This window comes from Myotis nattereri (genome assembly GCF_964212035.1).
Source record: "Myotis nattereri genome assembly, chromosome: 4".
NCBI classification, from domain to species: Eukaryota; Metazoa; Chordata; class Mammalia; order Chiroptera; family Vespertilionidae; genus Myotis; species Myotis nattereri.
Window position 1 is genome coordinate 93,405,537 of NC_138079.1, and position 15,249 is coordinate 93,420,785.

The following is a 15,249-nucleotide window of genomic DNA, read 5'->3' on the forward strand; positions in this document are numbered from 1 at the left end:
TGGAATGAGGGTAGTAGAGTTGGGGGCTTGCCAAGCAAGGAAGGTTGGAGCAGCTGTGGTGGGCAACGTGATGGGGGTCAGTGAGATGGCCATGTGGTGGCCACACTGTGAGGCCCAGTCCAGGACCAGGCAGCTGCTCCCACACACAGATCCACTCTCCCCACAGGAGAGCACAGCCTGTACTGCATACAGCATCAGGCCATGACCCCTGGGTCACTAGAGTCTAGAGAGGTCATAAGACATCTCAGTGTGCTTATCAAGAGATGATTCCCGCAGCCAGCAGAGTCTCTGTGACTTGTTTTCAGCTCTCACAGCCCTGCTTTGAAGCATTCATAGTCTGTGAGTTTGGTGAGCAGAGGTGGTCATGTTGTTCAGATTTACCAATTTCTCTGATTAAAGAAATGGAATGAAGCAGTTACAGTGCAAACAAACTTATTTGCCAAAATTTCCTTATTAGTTCACGTGATAAATATGGCATCAAGTGATTTACATATGGGATGTAACTTGAGCTACAGTTTTCAAAACTGCCTGTTATATAAAAGGAATATAGGCCTGGTTGGTGTAGCTCAGTGATCAGAGTGTTGCTCCCCCCCCCCCCCACACACACACCGAAGGGTCTTGAATTCGATTCCCAGTCAAGGGCATGTACCTGAGTTGCAGGTTTGATCTTTGGCCTGGGTCTGGGCGAAAGTGGAAGGCAACCAATCGATGTCTTCCTCCCTCCCTCCCTCCCTCCCTCCCTCCCTCCCTCCCTCTGTCTCTAAAAATCAATGGGAAAAATATCCTAGGGTCAAGAATATAAAAAAAAGGAATATAAAAGTAAAAACTGGCTCACTTTACAGGAGAAAAATAAAAATTCCTCATTCTTCAAGAGCGTTACTCTATACAGAATAGTTTCTTCAATTAAAAATATTCTTGATATGGCTGCTTTGTGAGAAAAAGAATGAAAGATGAGAGAAAAAAGACTTTTTAAGGAATTTTGCTGTACTTAATATACTCCTACTTGGACCTTTTGTAAAAAACTGCAGTAAATACTTGAGGTGGGGGGGGGGGCATGGGTAGGAGTGGTAATGTACTATTGTGTCTTTGAATATTAAGCAGTACCAAGATGAGGCCAGAGGGCAGCTGGGCTCTTTATGGATTGTAGAGGCCTGACCTTACTAGTATAATATACTGTCAGAGTCTTATCCAAAAAGGGCTGAGAGGCTTATGTTTTGTTATGGGAAAGAAACAAAACACTGGATATCATCTAAAATGACCTTTCTTTTGTGCCCAAGAACTATTCAGACTATTTTTCTGTACAAATGCATATGTCTTGGATTAACTCTCTCTGTAAGTATATGTTATTAAATTTGGAGGTTTTTTGAAATTGGAACAGCACTCATTAAATGGCCTTCACACACATTTAATGAAAAATAATCCTGAGTGGCATATCCTTTTAACTGACTGGCAAGATTTGATCGAACTTAGCATATGATTCTATTTTAGAGAGTAAATACATTTTGGAATATGACTTGCTCGTCTTTCTTTTGAAACTGGGGTGAGTGATGGGTGGTGAAAGTTACTTAGTTTGGAAATGGAAGAGTCTTGGAATGAAATGTAAATCTAAATGGCTAATACCTGAGGGCTAACAGTTAATCTTACTAGGAAATGGGAGCATGTAAGTGCCACTTGTTCAACAGGTATTTATTGAGCATTGTTTTGTGCCTGGCTCTGTACTAGGCTCTGCAGATAGCAGGATAAATCAAATGTGGTTTGTGCCCATGAGGATTCATAGCTTGGGAAGAGGGGCATCTCAGCAGACACTTATGAGATACTTTGGAAAGGGCTCTGGAACCCTGAAGATGCAGAGCCCAACTCTTCTGGGGTGGGGATGGGGATAGCTTTACTGAAGCAGCCACCCTGTCCTGGGTCTTGGGGACAGCATTGAGGTTTGTCAGATGGAGTAGGTCCCAACCAGGACTCTAAAGGCATGGCATTGTGAATGGGCCTGGCATGGTTTAAAGAGGGTGGGGTGACACTTGAAAGGCATACGCAGGCCAGATTGTATTAGATTTTTTGCTACAGGTAATAGGAGCCATTGAATGCCATTTTCCAGAGGAGTCTCATGCTTAAGGCGGTTATTTTTAAAAATAAGTGGTGCCCCCAGCGGCTCAGGTGACCCCAGGCCTCAGGCGTGCTCCTCTGTCCCGCTAGGCACCATGAAGTTTGGTGAGGTCGCCCTGCAGCCCCCTGAGTTGATCGCCAAGCCCAGGAAGAGCATGAGCACGGGCCAGCCTGGCAAGAAATCACTGATGTGATGCTTTGGAGCCCTGGCGGTGTGTCCTGGCCTCCATCCACCTCCATGATCCACCTCCATGACCCGGATCATGGCGGAGGAGAGAGAGCGGGCTGTGCAGGCCTACAGGGCGATAAAGAAGCTGCAGTGGCAGTAGCAGGGGCCTCAGTCAGCCCACCTCCCTCCCAGGAAGAAGACCTGCCTTTGAGAGACTACCTGCACTGGGTGGGGGTGAGGGGCAGAGGGTCCCAGATCAAAGTCCTTTCCTTGGACGCACCCCCAGGCACAGTCTGGTGCACCAGCTCCCGAGTTCGGGAAAGGGCTCCAGTCTGCTCTAATTTTTTCCTCCCTAAAGACCACTCTTTCAAGCGAGACCATGGGCCAGGCCCATCCCACCGTACATCATCTGTGCTGAGCCCCTATAGAAGGGGCCAGCGCCTGGTTGAGTCATAGTCAGTTACCCTGGCACTGTTCCCGAGCCTAGCATCGCCCTCAGCTGTTCTGCACACACAGGTCCAGGCTGAGACAACCGCAGGCCAACCCCATGATCTAATCCCTAAGTGCCAATTGATTGTAGACACTGTGAACTCAGGTCAACCGAATCCATCACAGGCTCCCGAGATTCACTGAGCAGCACAGCCGGATTTGAGGCAGGTGGTGGCCAGTGCGGGGAGGGGTGGGGACAGGACCCATGAGAGGTGGTCGGCATCTACACCGCCAGCTCCCAGTGCCAGTTAAGTCCCCACAGGGGCAGCTGGAGTCCGTGCAAGCCTTGGTTCTGATGTGGAGACCAATGACAGCACCACACCAAGGGGCGTGGGCCTCGGGAAGCATTTCTTACTGGGGAGCCGTCCTTGGGGGAGAGCCGCCTGGGCAGTTGTCAGTCCTCCAAACAAAACCTGACTTGGGTTCCCAGCTCTCAGATGCAAGTTGCTCTCTCGCTGCCTGTGATACGGAGTCATTTCTGTCAGAGACCACTGTTCCCTCTGGTGGGGGTGTGGTACTTAGAGACCAACATCTGGGTTCTAGGAATTCTCACTGATGCTGAGATGTCATTGTTTCTAGACCATTTTTGCAGACAGGCCTTAGGAATATACTTTTTAAAATGTATATATGTGTAACTTTAAAGTTCTGAATTTGTATTGATATTTGCTATTAAATTTTAATATTAAAAACAAAATAAGTGGTGCCCTAGCCAGTTTGGCTCAGTGGATAGAGTATCAGCTTTCAGACAAAAGGGGCCTAGGTTCGACTCTGGTCAAGGGGACGTACCTCAGTTGCAGGCTCAATCCCCGGCCCCGGTCAGGGTGCTTGTGGGAGGCAACTAATCGATGTGTCTCTCTTACATTGATTTTTCTCTCTCTTTGTATCTCCCCCTCCCTTCTACTCTCTCTCAAAATCAATGGAAAAAATCCTTGGGTGTGAAGATTAACAAAACAAAACAAAAAAAGTACTCACAGTGTGGAAGCTTAAAGTAGGGGCCAAAAAAATGGTGGTCTGTGACAGCTGAGGGCCTGAATTGAGGCAGCGGCCATGGGGATGCAAATGAGGGACCTGCTTTCCCAAGCTGAATTCAGAACTGACTGGATTTGAGGCCTGCAGTGAAGCAGAGGAGAAAGTGAGGATTAACTGATTTTTCCAGTCTGATGATGCCCTTTTCCTGAGGAGGGTGGGTACAGGAGGAAAAAGAGATTATGGGGGAAGGCAAGATGGATGGGTATGTTTTAAAAAACGTTGAATTTGCAGCCTGTGAGGCATGAATTCATTTGGAAATATATATGGCGTGAAATGCTTTGATTCAACTCATTAGTTATTTGGGAAGTTTTTTACTATTAGTTTAGACGAAGAAAGACGTATGGAGGAGTTTTCCAGGTGTAAAGGAAATTTACTGGGAATTGAGATTTAAATTCTGTTTCTGGTTTTTCATCAACAACCTGGATGTATATTGTGGGGTGAACCCTTCACCCCTCCATGCTTTGTTCTTGTCATATGATAGGCCAAAACATCTATCCTAAGACCCCTTTCGTCTCTAAACAGTTGGTTCACTATTTGTTAATAGAATTACATGTTCTGAAAAATAACCCTAGCCTCCTTATTAATAGATTTTGGTGTGACAGCTTTTGATTTGACACAGTGCTTCCAGCCAGGGTTCCTACTTGTGAATCAGATTCGGATGATTTGTAGGCCTCTGTCATCGCATGCCTCATGCAGCCCACCCTGTGTTGCAGATCACCGAGGTGGCCTTGGAGTACAACAACTGTCACGGGGACCAGGTGGTGGAGCGGCTCCTTCAGCACTTGCGGCGAGTGGATGCCCCGGTGGTCAAGTCTCTGGCATCTGAGCCCCCAATCCAACTGCTGGACCCGCCGCTGATAACGGCGTCCCCCTGCTGCAACACTGTGGTGCTGCCCCAGTGGCACTCCATCTCCAGGACCCACAATGTCTGTGAACTATGTGTCAACCAGACAGCTGTGGGCATTAGGCTGAGCTCCGTTAGTGTGCCACAGTGCAGCTTTCTCGAGATGGCAGCAGCTTTGGATTCTTTCTACCTCAAGGAACAGGCCTTTTATCATGTGGTGTCGGACAGCATGGAGTGTAGCAATTTTCTGAGTTCCTACAGCCCTTTCAGCTACTACACTGCATGTTGCAGGACTATGAACAGGGGTGTGGCAGGCTTCATTGATTCTGAACCAGATGTCTTCAAATCCCCAAACATTGCGTTTTCTTCCCTCGAGAAAGAATGTGAGGTTGATACCCCAAGCTCCGTTCCTCACATTGAGGAGAACAGGCATGTCTTTCCTGAAGTGGACATGAATAGCACAAACTTCACAGGCCTGAGCTGCAGAACCAATAAGACCCTGAACCTCTACCTGTTGGATTCAAATTTGTTTTGGTTATATGCAGAAAGGCTAGGTGCTCCTAGCACCGCTCAGGTGAAAGAATTTGCTGCAATTGTTGATGTGAAAGAAGAATCTCACTATATCTTGGATCCAAAACAAGCTCTTATGAAGTTCACCCTAGGTACTGTAGGCACTTTACTTCCCCAAGCACAATAAGTTTGCATAACTTGATATAGGTAACTTTTATCTAGGGATCTCGTTACATTTGGTCATGGGGGTGATGTCAGCTCTTTAACTCATTTGAAATATTTAGGCTACACTGGTCATAATTTATAAGAAGCTAATTTTGTCTATTAAATGGAACAGAAACTTTCTAACTCAAAATTTTTGGTAAGTTTGTCATTTAGCCCTTAAGGGTAAGAGTCAAACATTCCAGATTGGCAGTACCTGTCACATTTCTAAGATAGGGAGAGCTGCAGTGGTAGAAACCTGGCCGCTGTGATGGAGCCCTTTTGGTGTGAATGTCCCATGGGGCTGAGTGTGAGTCCTAATAACAACTTCATTCTCAAGGAACTTAAACAGAAATCAGTGAACAATAGAACCGCCTGTCCTCCCTGTTTGTCTCAAAGCTTTAAATGTATAAGTGTTAAGGCCTAATTTGTGCTGCTCTTTTATAAGGGTTGGGAAATGCTGCTATGACCTTGGGTGCCTAGATTGTAATAAATAAGTGTCAGGTTGCAAACCACCTTTTGTGGGGTAAGACCCAGTCATTATAGGAGAGCTTGCCCTTGGGACTGCTAGGGGCTTGACAGCTGCAGTATCTAACCCACACTGCCCTGTTCCCAGGACCATGCTGACATCCTTGATAAACACACAAGGAAGTGAGAATTCAAAAGCCATGTTAGTTCAGCCTCATTGGAAACACCAGGGAAAGTCAATGTTTGCCAAATGGAGACAGGAGGAATTTGGTAGGGAAAGAAGCCTTTTGTTTTCAAGTTTTAGAGAGTATTATAAAAATAAAGTTAGAGCTCTGAGTAACAGTCCTTTTAGCTGTCGTTTTTAGAGTCCAGGTGAAGCTTATTTCTTCCATTAGACACATTTGCAAAGGCTTATGTCAATATGATTTTGTTCTATATCAAATTATATGTTACTAGAGGCCCAGTGCATGACATTTATGCACTGGAGGCAGCAGGGGGGTGGGGGTGTCCCTCAGTCTGGCCTGCACCCTCTCGCAGTCTGGGACCCCTCACTCTTTACCACCCGCCTGCAGTGGAGGCAGGAGTGGCTCCCGTCACTGCTGCTGCACTCACCAGCCTGTGAGTGGCTCTCTGGCTGAGCAGCACTCCCCCTGTGGGAGGGCACTAACCACCAGGGGGCAGCTCCTGCACTGAGCGTCTGCCCCCTGGTGGTTAGTGCGTGTCATAGCGATCTGTCATTTTACTGTTTGGTCTATTTGCATATTAGGGTTTCATTATATAGGATAAATAGGAAGGCACCTGATTGTTTAAAGGACCCTGTGACCTGTCACTTTGTGTATTCTTATTAATTTTTCAAATTGCTTCCAATTCATGTTTTTTTAAGTTACATTTTGGTGTACTGAGTTTTCTTAAAATGAAATAAGCCTGTATTTTTTTAAGTAAGTGTTTATTGAATTTTCCTGAATTCTGTTCAGTTATATCAGTGGTTCTCAACCTTCTGGCCCTTTAAATACAGTTCCTCATGTGGTGACCCAACCATAAAATTATTTTCGTTGCTACTTCATAACTGTAATGTTGCTACTGTTATGAATCGTAATGTAAATATCTGATATGCAGGATGATCTTAGGCGACCCCTGTGAAAGGGTCGTTCAACCGCCAAAGGGGTCGTGACCCACAGGTTGAGAACCGCTGAGTTATACCCAAGTACTCAATGAGCTCATAATGTAGTCACTTTGAATTTAAGGGTAATTTGAAAGAAGCCTTCTTAAGATTCCTTTTCATCTTCTGTATCTATTCTGGAACATTGAGCTCAGTAGTTCTTTGCCCTGTAGTTGGTGTCAAAAATAAGGGTCCTTGTAAAAAAAAAAAACCCCACATATACTAGGAGTCATGGTCAGTTAGGAGAGTTGACTCTTTAAGTCAGCTGTTTCTGGGGCAATCTCAGAATTTAGGGTTCATACAGAATAGGAAATAATTCTTAGTTTTATGTTTCAAACACATATCCAAGTAAGTGTTATTCAGTGTTGGTAATGAATTCTCTTTAGCATTCATGTGACATTCTTCACTTCCTCTCCCTCTGCAGAACATTGCATTGCTCTTTAAGACCTCAAAATGGAGAGAGTTAGATGAAAGAAAAGGAAGTGAAACTCAGATTAGTGCTGCTTTAGATGATACAGTGGCCTTTTCGGGGAGGGTAAAACTGTTGGTTCAAGTTAGGTTTTTGGATTATTTATGTGTGTTTTTTAACGTGCTTTTCTGCTAAGTATATTTGGGTTTATTTTTCTTAACCTTTTAAGAAAGAAACTTGAAGAACTTCAATAAATGAAACAAAAAACATAGCTCCTTGTCCTCAAATTAATGAGTGCTAAACAACTAATACATTGCAGTAGACTGGTGCAATTATTGCATGTGTAGTTATACTTAAAGGTCTTAGTATTGTAGATTGAAATCTCTTAAAAGATGTGGCATGTTGATGATTTATGCAATCTCAGGTGTCTTGTTAGGAAAAAAACAGGATATTAGAGCATCTAACAATGCATGGTGTTTTGTTATTTAAATTACTGTCTGCTGAGTTAATATCACCAAAATTAAACCTGGTGCCACTCTGGGCAGCTATGTTCAGGGTTTTGCATGTAGCTGAAGTGTTAAAAATGTGAGCCTGTGAAGTCATCCCAATTTTTAAAATGTAGAGTTTAAAGTAGGCCAAATACTCTCCTTGTACTTAGAGAAAAGTTGATCTCATTTTCTCTTTATTTTTAGAGTCTTTTATTCAAAACTTCAGTGTTCTCTACAGTCCCTTGAAAAGACATCTTATTGGAAGTGACTCCGCCCAGTTCCCTTCTCAGCATTTAATCACTGAAGTGACAACTGATACCTTCTGGGAAATAGTCCTTCAAAAGCAGGTACGGGTCTGGTTAGTGTGGCTCAGTGGTTGAGCATTGACATATGAACCAGGGGGTCACGGTTCGATCCCCAGACAGGGCACATGCCCAGGTTGTGGGCTCGATCCCCAGTGGGGGGCATGCAGGAGGCAGCCTATCAATGATTGTCTCTCAGCATTGATGTTTCTATCTCCTCCCTTCCTCTCTGAAATCAGTAAAAAATGTATTTAAAAAAAAGCAGGTACGGAAGCATGAGAGAGGCAGAAATCAGGCCATCTATCTTATTAAAATTATTTCTAGTCCTGGCCAGTTGCTCAATGGTTAGAGCATCGACCCAAAGGTTCTTGGGATCGATTCCTAGTCAAGGGCATGTACCTTGGTTGCAGGTTCAATCCCCAGCCCCTGTCAGGGTGTGAACAGGAGCCAAACAATTGATGTGTCTTTCTCATGTCGGTGTTTTTCTCTCCCCCCCCCACCCCCCACTGTCTCTAAAAATCAATGGAAAAAATATCCTCTCTCCTTGAGTAAGGATTTAAAAAAAAATTATTTCTAAAGCTGGAGTGAGTGGTTGGTTTTGATGTACAGAAGATTAACAGGACAAACGTATGAATTACGTGTGGTTTTCTAGTTGCAAAAGTTCTTAAGAAAGCACATAATCAGAAAAATCTGAAGATTAATTTTTTCACTGTAATATATACACAAGCAGCATTTATTGAATGCCTGCAGGGTTCTAAGAATGAGGGCCTGAGGATCCCAGTCACAGCCATCTCCCCTTTCCCACAGGATGTTTTGCTGCTTTATTATGCACAGTGGTGTGGCTTCTGTCCTTCCCTCAATCATGTCTTCATCCAGCTAGCTCGCCTCCTGCCAACGGATACATTTACTGTGGCAAGGTAAGGAAGCCTGTTCTGCAGCACCTTTGGCTGTGTTCACCTTCACTCTTCCTTACAGCTTAGCCATATGGTTTGCAAGGGTCTGCCCGTTTTTCACTAACTTTGGGAAAGACTTGGTTGAATTTAATTATCAACTTAAAGTCATGAGCAAAACCTCATTGAAACCAAAGATTTCCAGAAGAATTCTGAGTGAGTGTTTTTTCTGATGTTGAGTGTATTTAGCCCTGATTGAATTCATAAGAGGGTGAATGAGTGCAGTTCTGTGGGAGCAGTGCTGCCTGGTGGTTAGGACAGCCCCCTGGAGAGGCCAGCTTCCTGGAATTCCACAGGAGGGGTGCCCTGGAGTTGCATAGCACTAGGGCCTCGGCCCACTGAAAGGAGGCCAGTCCCTGGTTTGCTGCCCGCCAGCCCTGGGACCTGGAGTAAATCTCTCTACCAGGCCTTGTTTTTCTCCTCATTTGTAAAATTGAAAGGAAAGATTGGTCGATAGCCACAAGTTCTAGTTTTGTGATTCTGTGGAAACCTTATGTGATCTCCTCAGTAAACAAAAAATTTAAAATTGTGTTTTGTAAAAACAGGGCTCAAATAAAGAGGTTTTGGATAAGGAAAAAGCAGTTTTTGGGGAAAATTACTTAGATATAAGGTATATCTTCTCTCCCTCTCCTCCAGATAGATTACAATTAAATATGAAATATCAAATCACAGAAATAAAATAGAAGATAGACTATTGGATTGGCTAGCTCCTTTGAGAAATGAAAACTTTCCAAAGTGAAGCAGTTTAAAAAATAATGAAAGAAAATGAACAAATTCCACTAGAAAAATTGAGCAGTGAAAATAAATAAGGAAAACAGACTAAAAAAAAAAGTAATAGTTGTATTTTATGTCATATATATTTTACCTATTATATATTCTGTAAGTGATGATGAGAGCCAAATTTGAGGAGTTACATTGCTGAGATATATAGATATAGATATAGATATAGATATAGATATAGATATAGATATAGATATACATACTAGAGGCCTGGTGCACAAAAATTTGTGCACTCGGTGGGGGGGGGGGTGGGCGTCCCTCAGCCCGGCCTGTGCCCTCTCACAGTCTGGGACCCCTCGGGAGATAACGACCTGCTGGCTTAGGCCTGCTCCCGGGTGGCAGAGGGCAGGCCTAATCCCTAGGTGCAGCCCCTGGTCGGGCTCAGAGCAGGGCTGATTGGGGAGTTGGGGTGCCGCCCCCTGTCATGCACAGAGCAGGGCGGATTGGGAGGTTGCGATGCCACCCTCAGTCACGCTCAGGGTAGGGCCAATTGGGGGGTTGGGGCACCGCCCCCTGTCACACTCAAGGCAGGGTCGATGGGGAGGTTGCGGCGCCACCCCCTGTCACGCACAGAGCAGGGCCAATCAGGGGGTTGGGGTGCTGCTCCCTGTCACGCACAGAGCAGGGCCGATCAGGGGGTTGGGGAGCTCCCCCCTGTCACGCACAGAGCAGGGCCCATCAGGGGGTTGGGGAGCTCCCCCCTGTCATGCACAGAGCAGGGCCGATCAGGGGGTTGGGGCGCCGCCACTGTCACACTCAGGGCAGGGCCGATGGGGAGGTTATGGCTCTACTCCAGCACACACAGAGCGGGGCCCATGGGGTGGGGGGGTTGGGGCGCCGCTCTCTATCACCCACAGAGCAGGGCCGATCAGGGGGTTGGGGCGCCGCCACTCTCACACTCAGGGCAGGGCCGATGGGGAGGTTATGGCTCTACCCCGTCACACACAGAGCAGGGCCCGTGGGGTGGGGGGGTTGGGGCGCCGCACCCTGTCACACACAGAGCCGCAGGGCGATCAGGAGGTTGGGGAGCTCCCCCCTATCAGGCACAGAGCAGGGCCGATCAGGGGGTTGGGACGCCTTCCCCTGTCACGAACAGAGCTGGGCCGATAGGGAGGTTGTGGCCCCGCCCCCTGTCACACACAGAGCCACAGGGCGATCAGGGGGTTTGGGCGCTGCCCCCTGTCATGCTGATCCTGGTGTCGGGAGACCTCGCGGCTCCGCTGATCCCGGTGCTGGGAGGCATATTACCCTTTTACTATATAGAATAGAGGCCTGGTTCATGGGTGGGGGCTGGCTGGTTTGCCCTGAAGGGTGTCCCGGATCAGGGTGGGGGTCCCCACTGGGGTGCCTGGCCAGCCTGGATGAGGGGATGATGGCTGTTTGCAGCTGGTCACACACCCTTCAGGGTGGGGGTCGCCACTGGGGTGCCTGGCTAGTCTGGGTGAGGTGCTGAGGACTGTTTTCAGGCTGGGACTGAAGCTCCCAACTGCTCCTTTTTTTCTTTTTTTTCTTTTTTATTCTGAGCCAGCTTTAGCTCTGAGGCTCCAGCTCTTAGGCCTCCGCTCCTGAAAGCAGGTATCTGGTTTGTTTAGGTTCTACAATCGAAACTCTGTATCAACTCCAGGTCTGAGATCCCGGCTAGCTGAAAGCTGGTTTCTGGGGTTTTGTTTAGCTTCTATTTTTGTAACTATGTTTCAAACTGCCAGCTCAGAGGCCTGCAGCGGCAGGCGGGGGAACGTTGGAGTCCTCCGTCACTGAAGCAAGCAAGCCTCATGTTAGTTTCAAGCTGCCTGGCTGCTGGCTGCCATCTTGGCTGACAGTTAATTTGCATATCACCCTGATTAGCCAGTGGGAAGGGTAGCGGTTGTATGCCAATTACCATGTTTCTCTTTTATTAGATAGGATATACGCTAGGAGCCCGGTGCACGAAATTCGTCCGGGGTGGCGGACGAAGGGAGGGGAGTCCCTTCACCTCAATGTGCACCCTCTGTCATGTTCTGGGACCCTGGCTGCTCTGGGCTTAGGCGCGGGCCTACAGGCTCGGGGTGGCCTGGCTTTTGAGGATACCTATCCCGGGGACACAGGCCTTTTGGCACTGGCGTGCACGTACTCCAGTGGGGTGGGAGCTTCCCCTGCATCTCCAGGCCCTGCCCCCAACTTCTGTGCGCACCACCCTAACCCTGGCTTCCCAGCACCTACGCGTGTGCGCCAGCCAGGCAGAAGCTTCCCTGGCGTCCTCGTGCGTCGCCCCGCGCCCCTGCTCCCCGGTGCCTGTGCTTGCCGCCCCAGCCCCGGCTCCCCGATGTCCACGCGCACCACCCTCCCCCCAGCTCCCCGGTGCTAGTGCGTGTGCAAGCGGCCACAGGCCCAGAACTTCCCCCACATCTGCCCTGCCCCGGCTGCCTGGTGCCTGTGTATGCAAATTAACCCGCCATCTTTGTCAGATTAATTTGCATACTCTGCTTGGCTGGTGAGCATAGCAGAGGACGGTTAATTTACATGCTTCTCTTTTATTATATAGGATATATATATATATATATGTATGTATGTATGTATGTATTATGACTTAATCCCAGAACATTCAGTGAAACAGGCATGAGTATCACTTTCTTTTTACTGAGGAGGAAACTGAGGCACAGAAAGATTAGGTAACTTGCCCAGAGTCACACAACCTGTGAGGGACCAGGATTCAGAAGCAACTGTTTGTGCTCCAGACCCTGAAAAATTAAAATGGTTTAAGAACTGCTAAGAGGAAACGGGTTCATACAATGGAGTACAGCTTTAAAATGGAAGGGAATCCTGACACCCACTACAACATGAATGAATCTTGAAGACATAATGTTAGGTGAAATAAGACACAAAAGGACAAATACTGTATGGTTCTTGAGGCACCAAGAGTAGTCTGATTCATAAAGACAGAAAGTAGGATGGTGGTTGTCAGGATTTGCAGGGAGGGTAGAATGGGAAGTTGTTTAATGGGTACAGAGTTTTGTTTTGTAAGATGATGGTTACACAGCATTATGGATGTACTAAATACCACTGAACTGTACGTTTAGAAATGGTTAAGATAATAAGTTTTGTGTTACATATTATTTATCACAATAAAAGACAATGGTGAGGGGGTGTGGAGAAACAGCTAAGGATTCCAGTGTGAAGAAAGGACACGAACCCTGGCTGGTGTTACATCAGCCCATGCACCAAAGGGTCATGGGTTAAATTCCCAGTCAAGGGCACGTACCTGGGTTGCAGGTTCGATCCCCAGCCCCAGTCAAGGTGCATGCAGGAGGCAACTGAACAATATGTGTGTGTGTCTCTCTCTCTTCCCCTTCCCTCCTCCCTCCCACTCTCTCTAAAAGTCAATGGAAAAAATATCCTTGGGTGAGGATTAACGAGAAAAGAAAAGAGAAAAGAAAAGGCATGAACAGATTTTTCATGTAAGAGGAGAGAGTAAATAAACAAGTGGGGAAATTATAATAAATGTAAATTAAAGCAATAAGTTTCATTTATGCATATTAAATTAACATGTTTTTAAGTGACAGAACCTTGCTTTGATAAAATAAAGTGAAATTAGCATAGTTAGATGTAGCTAACAGAATAAATAAATTGATGTAACTTTTTGGAAAGCATTTTAGCAACACTGTAAGAAATCAAAGAATAGTTGTGCATTGTTGACCTAGTTAATTTCACTTTGGGGAATTAAGGAAATAGAACTTCCATAGATGCATGAGCTAGGCATGGTAACATTACTTATTAGTATACAGCAGTAGATTAATGATTGGGAATTTGTTGGAATTCTGACCCACTCAGAACAATGCTTTGCATACAATTAATTGAAAAGAATAGAGGATAAAATACATGATTACTGCTCTTAACAATATGTAGGCATCTATAGCAAGCCTAAATGAGAATCCCAGAAAGAAGGTCCTGATTAGTCCGATGGAATTCTGAGTGGATGTTTACAAATGATTTTCTTTTAATTTTACAGTTTGGTCTTTCTTTGAAGCCAAAATCAGGAGGAAAAAAGCATTTGATTATAGAACAAAGTATTCATCACCATTTGTTTAAAAAATGGAACTCAAATGTTTTAGGTAGGCAGGAATGCTGTTTTAATAGTAAAGCTGTTTAAACATTATAATTTGGTTATGTCATTTTTTAAAGTGAATTTTATCCTTTTGGACAAATGGCACTAATCCCATCCCACCAATACTTTTTGAAAATTTCTGTCAAGTTAATGAATCAAAACATTTCCATCTTTTGTATGCACTATTTGCAAGCATAGGGTTGAGCGATCGGTTCCCTCTAGAACAGTGGCTCTCAACCTTCCTAATACCGCAACCCTTTAATACAGTTCCTCATGTTGTGGTGCCCCCAACCATAAAATTATTTTCATTGCTACTTCATAACTGTAATTTTGTTACTGTTATGAATCGTAATGTAAATATCTGATATGCTATATGTGTTTTCCGATGGTCGCGACCCACAGGTTCAGAACCGCTGCCCTAGAATGTTCTTTTCGTGCTGAGCCCTAGTATGTCCCACTTATAGCTAGCTGCAGGAGGGGCTACCACCTAGTTTAATAGTAATTAATTAAACACAGGTAGGTGGGGTAATTTAGCACAGATGTCATTTTCTGTATTAGAAAATTAATTTTAAATCTGCTTAGAAAATACACCTTTTGGTTCCTCTGTCCAGATTTACAAAATATAAAATATAGCATTTCTTTTCCAATTTACTTTTTTTTTTTGGTACCCTCTTTGAATTTCTTTTCCAATTTACTTATTTATTTATTTATTTATTTTTGGTGCCCTCTCTGAGGCTTTTTTCTAGTTTTCTTGCATCTTCAGAGAGGCTTGATGTATTTTGCACAATGATTTCCTTTGTTTTTCCTGAGCTAATTTAGGAATTAAAGTATTTGCCCAGATCTTGTCAGGTAGGTGGGACTATTCCAGGGTTGTCAGTGAGGCATTTTTTGGGAAGTTCATTTTTACTTTCACAACTTCACATTTCCACTCAGTAAGTAAAGTGGAAAGATTCATGTTCTGGAAGTATCAGTGCATCTGGCATGAACTGTGCCCAACTTAAAACCTAATGGTACACTCACTGAGAAGGGGCTGGTCGAAGAAAATGCTCTAGGAACTTCAGTTATTTGACAAGGTTCTTTCATGTCAGAGTAATTTTTCCCAGGTCTTTTACTTTTTCTTTTCTTTCCCTTTTCTAGGATTGATGTATCTCAGAATGATCTTCCTTGGGAATTTATGGTTGACCGACTTCCTACTGTCTTATTTTTTCCCTGTAACAGGTAATGCAGAATTTTTTCAATATTTGGGCAGATGGGATTCTTTTGC

At 45.2% G+C, this 15,249-nt stretch overlaps 1 protein-coding gene across 2 annotated transcripts in view; it reads left to right on the forward strand.

Moving 5' to 3' along the window:
• TXNDC11 (thioredoxin domain containing 11) overlaps positions 1–15,249 on the forward strand; it is a 70,176-nt gene that overhangs the window by 49,947 nt on the left and 4,980 nt on the right. For both annotated transcript variants that reach the window (XM_081089511.1, XM_081089512.1), the window contains 4 exons: positions 4,507–5,299; positions 8,077–8,219; positions 8,982–9,091; positions 15,123–15,203. In XM_081089511.1, coding sequence (XP_080945637.1) covers positions 4,507–5,299; positions 8,077–8,219; positions 8,982–9,091; positions 15,123–15,203 — 1,127 coding nt within the window. The remainder of the gene's footprint in view (positions 1–4,506; positions 5,300–8,076; positions 8,220–8,981; positions 9,092–15,122; positions 15,204–15,249) is intronic.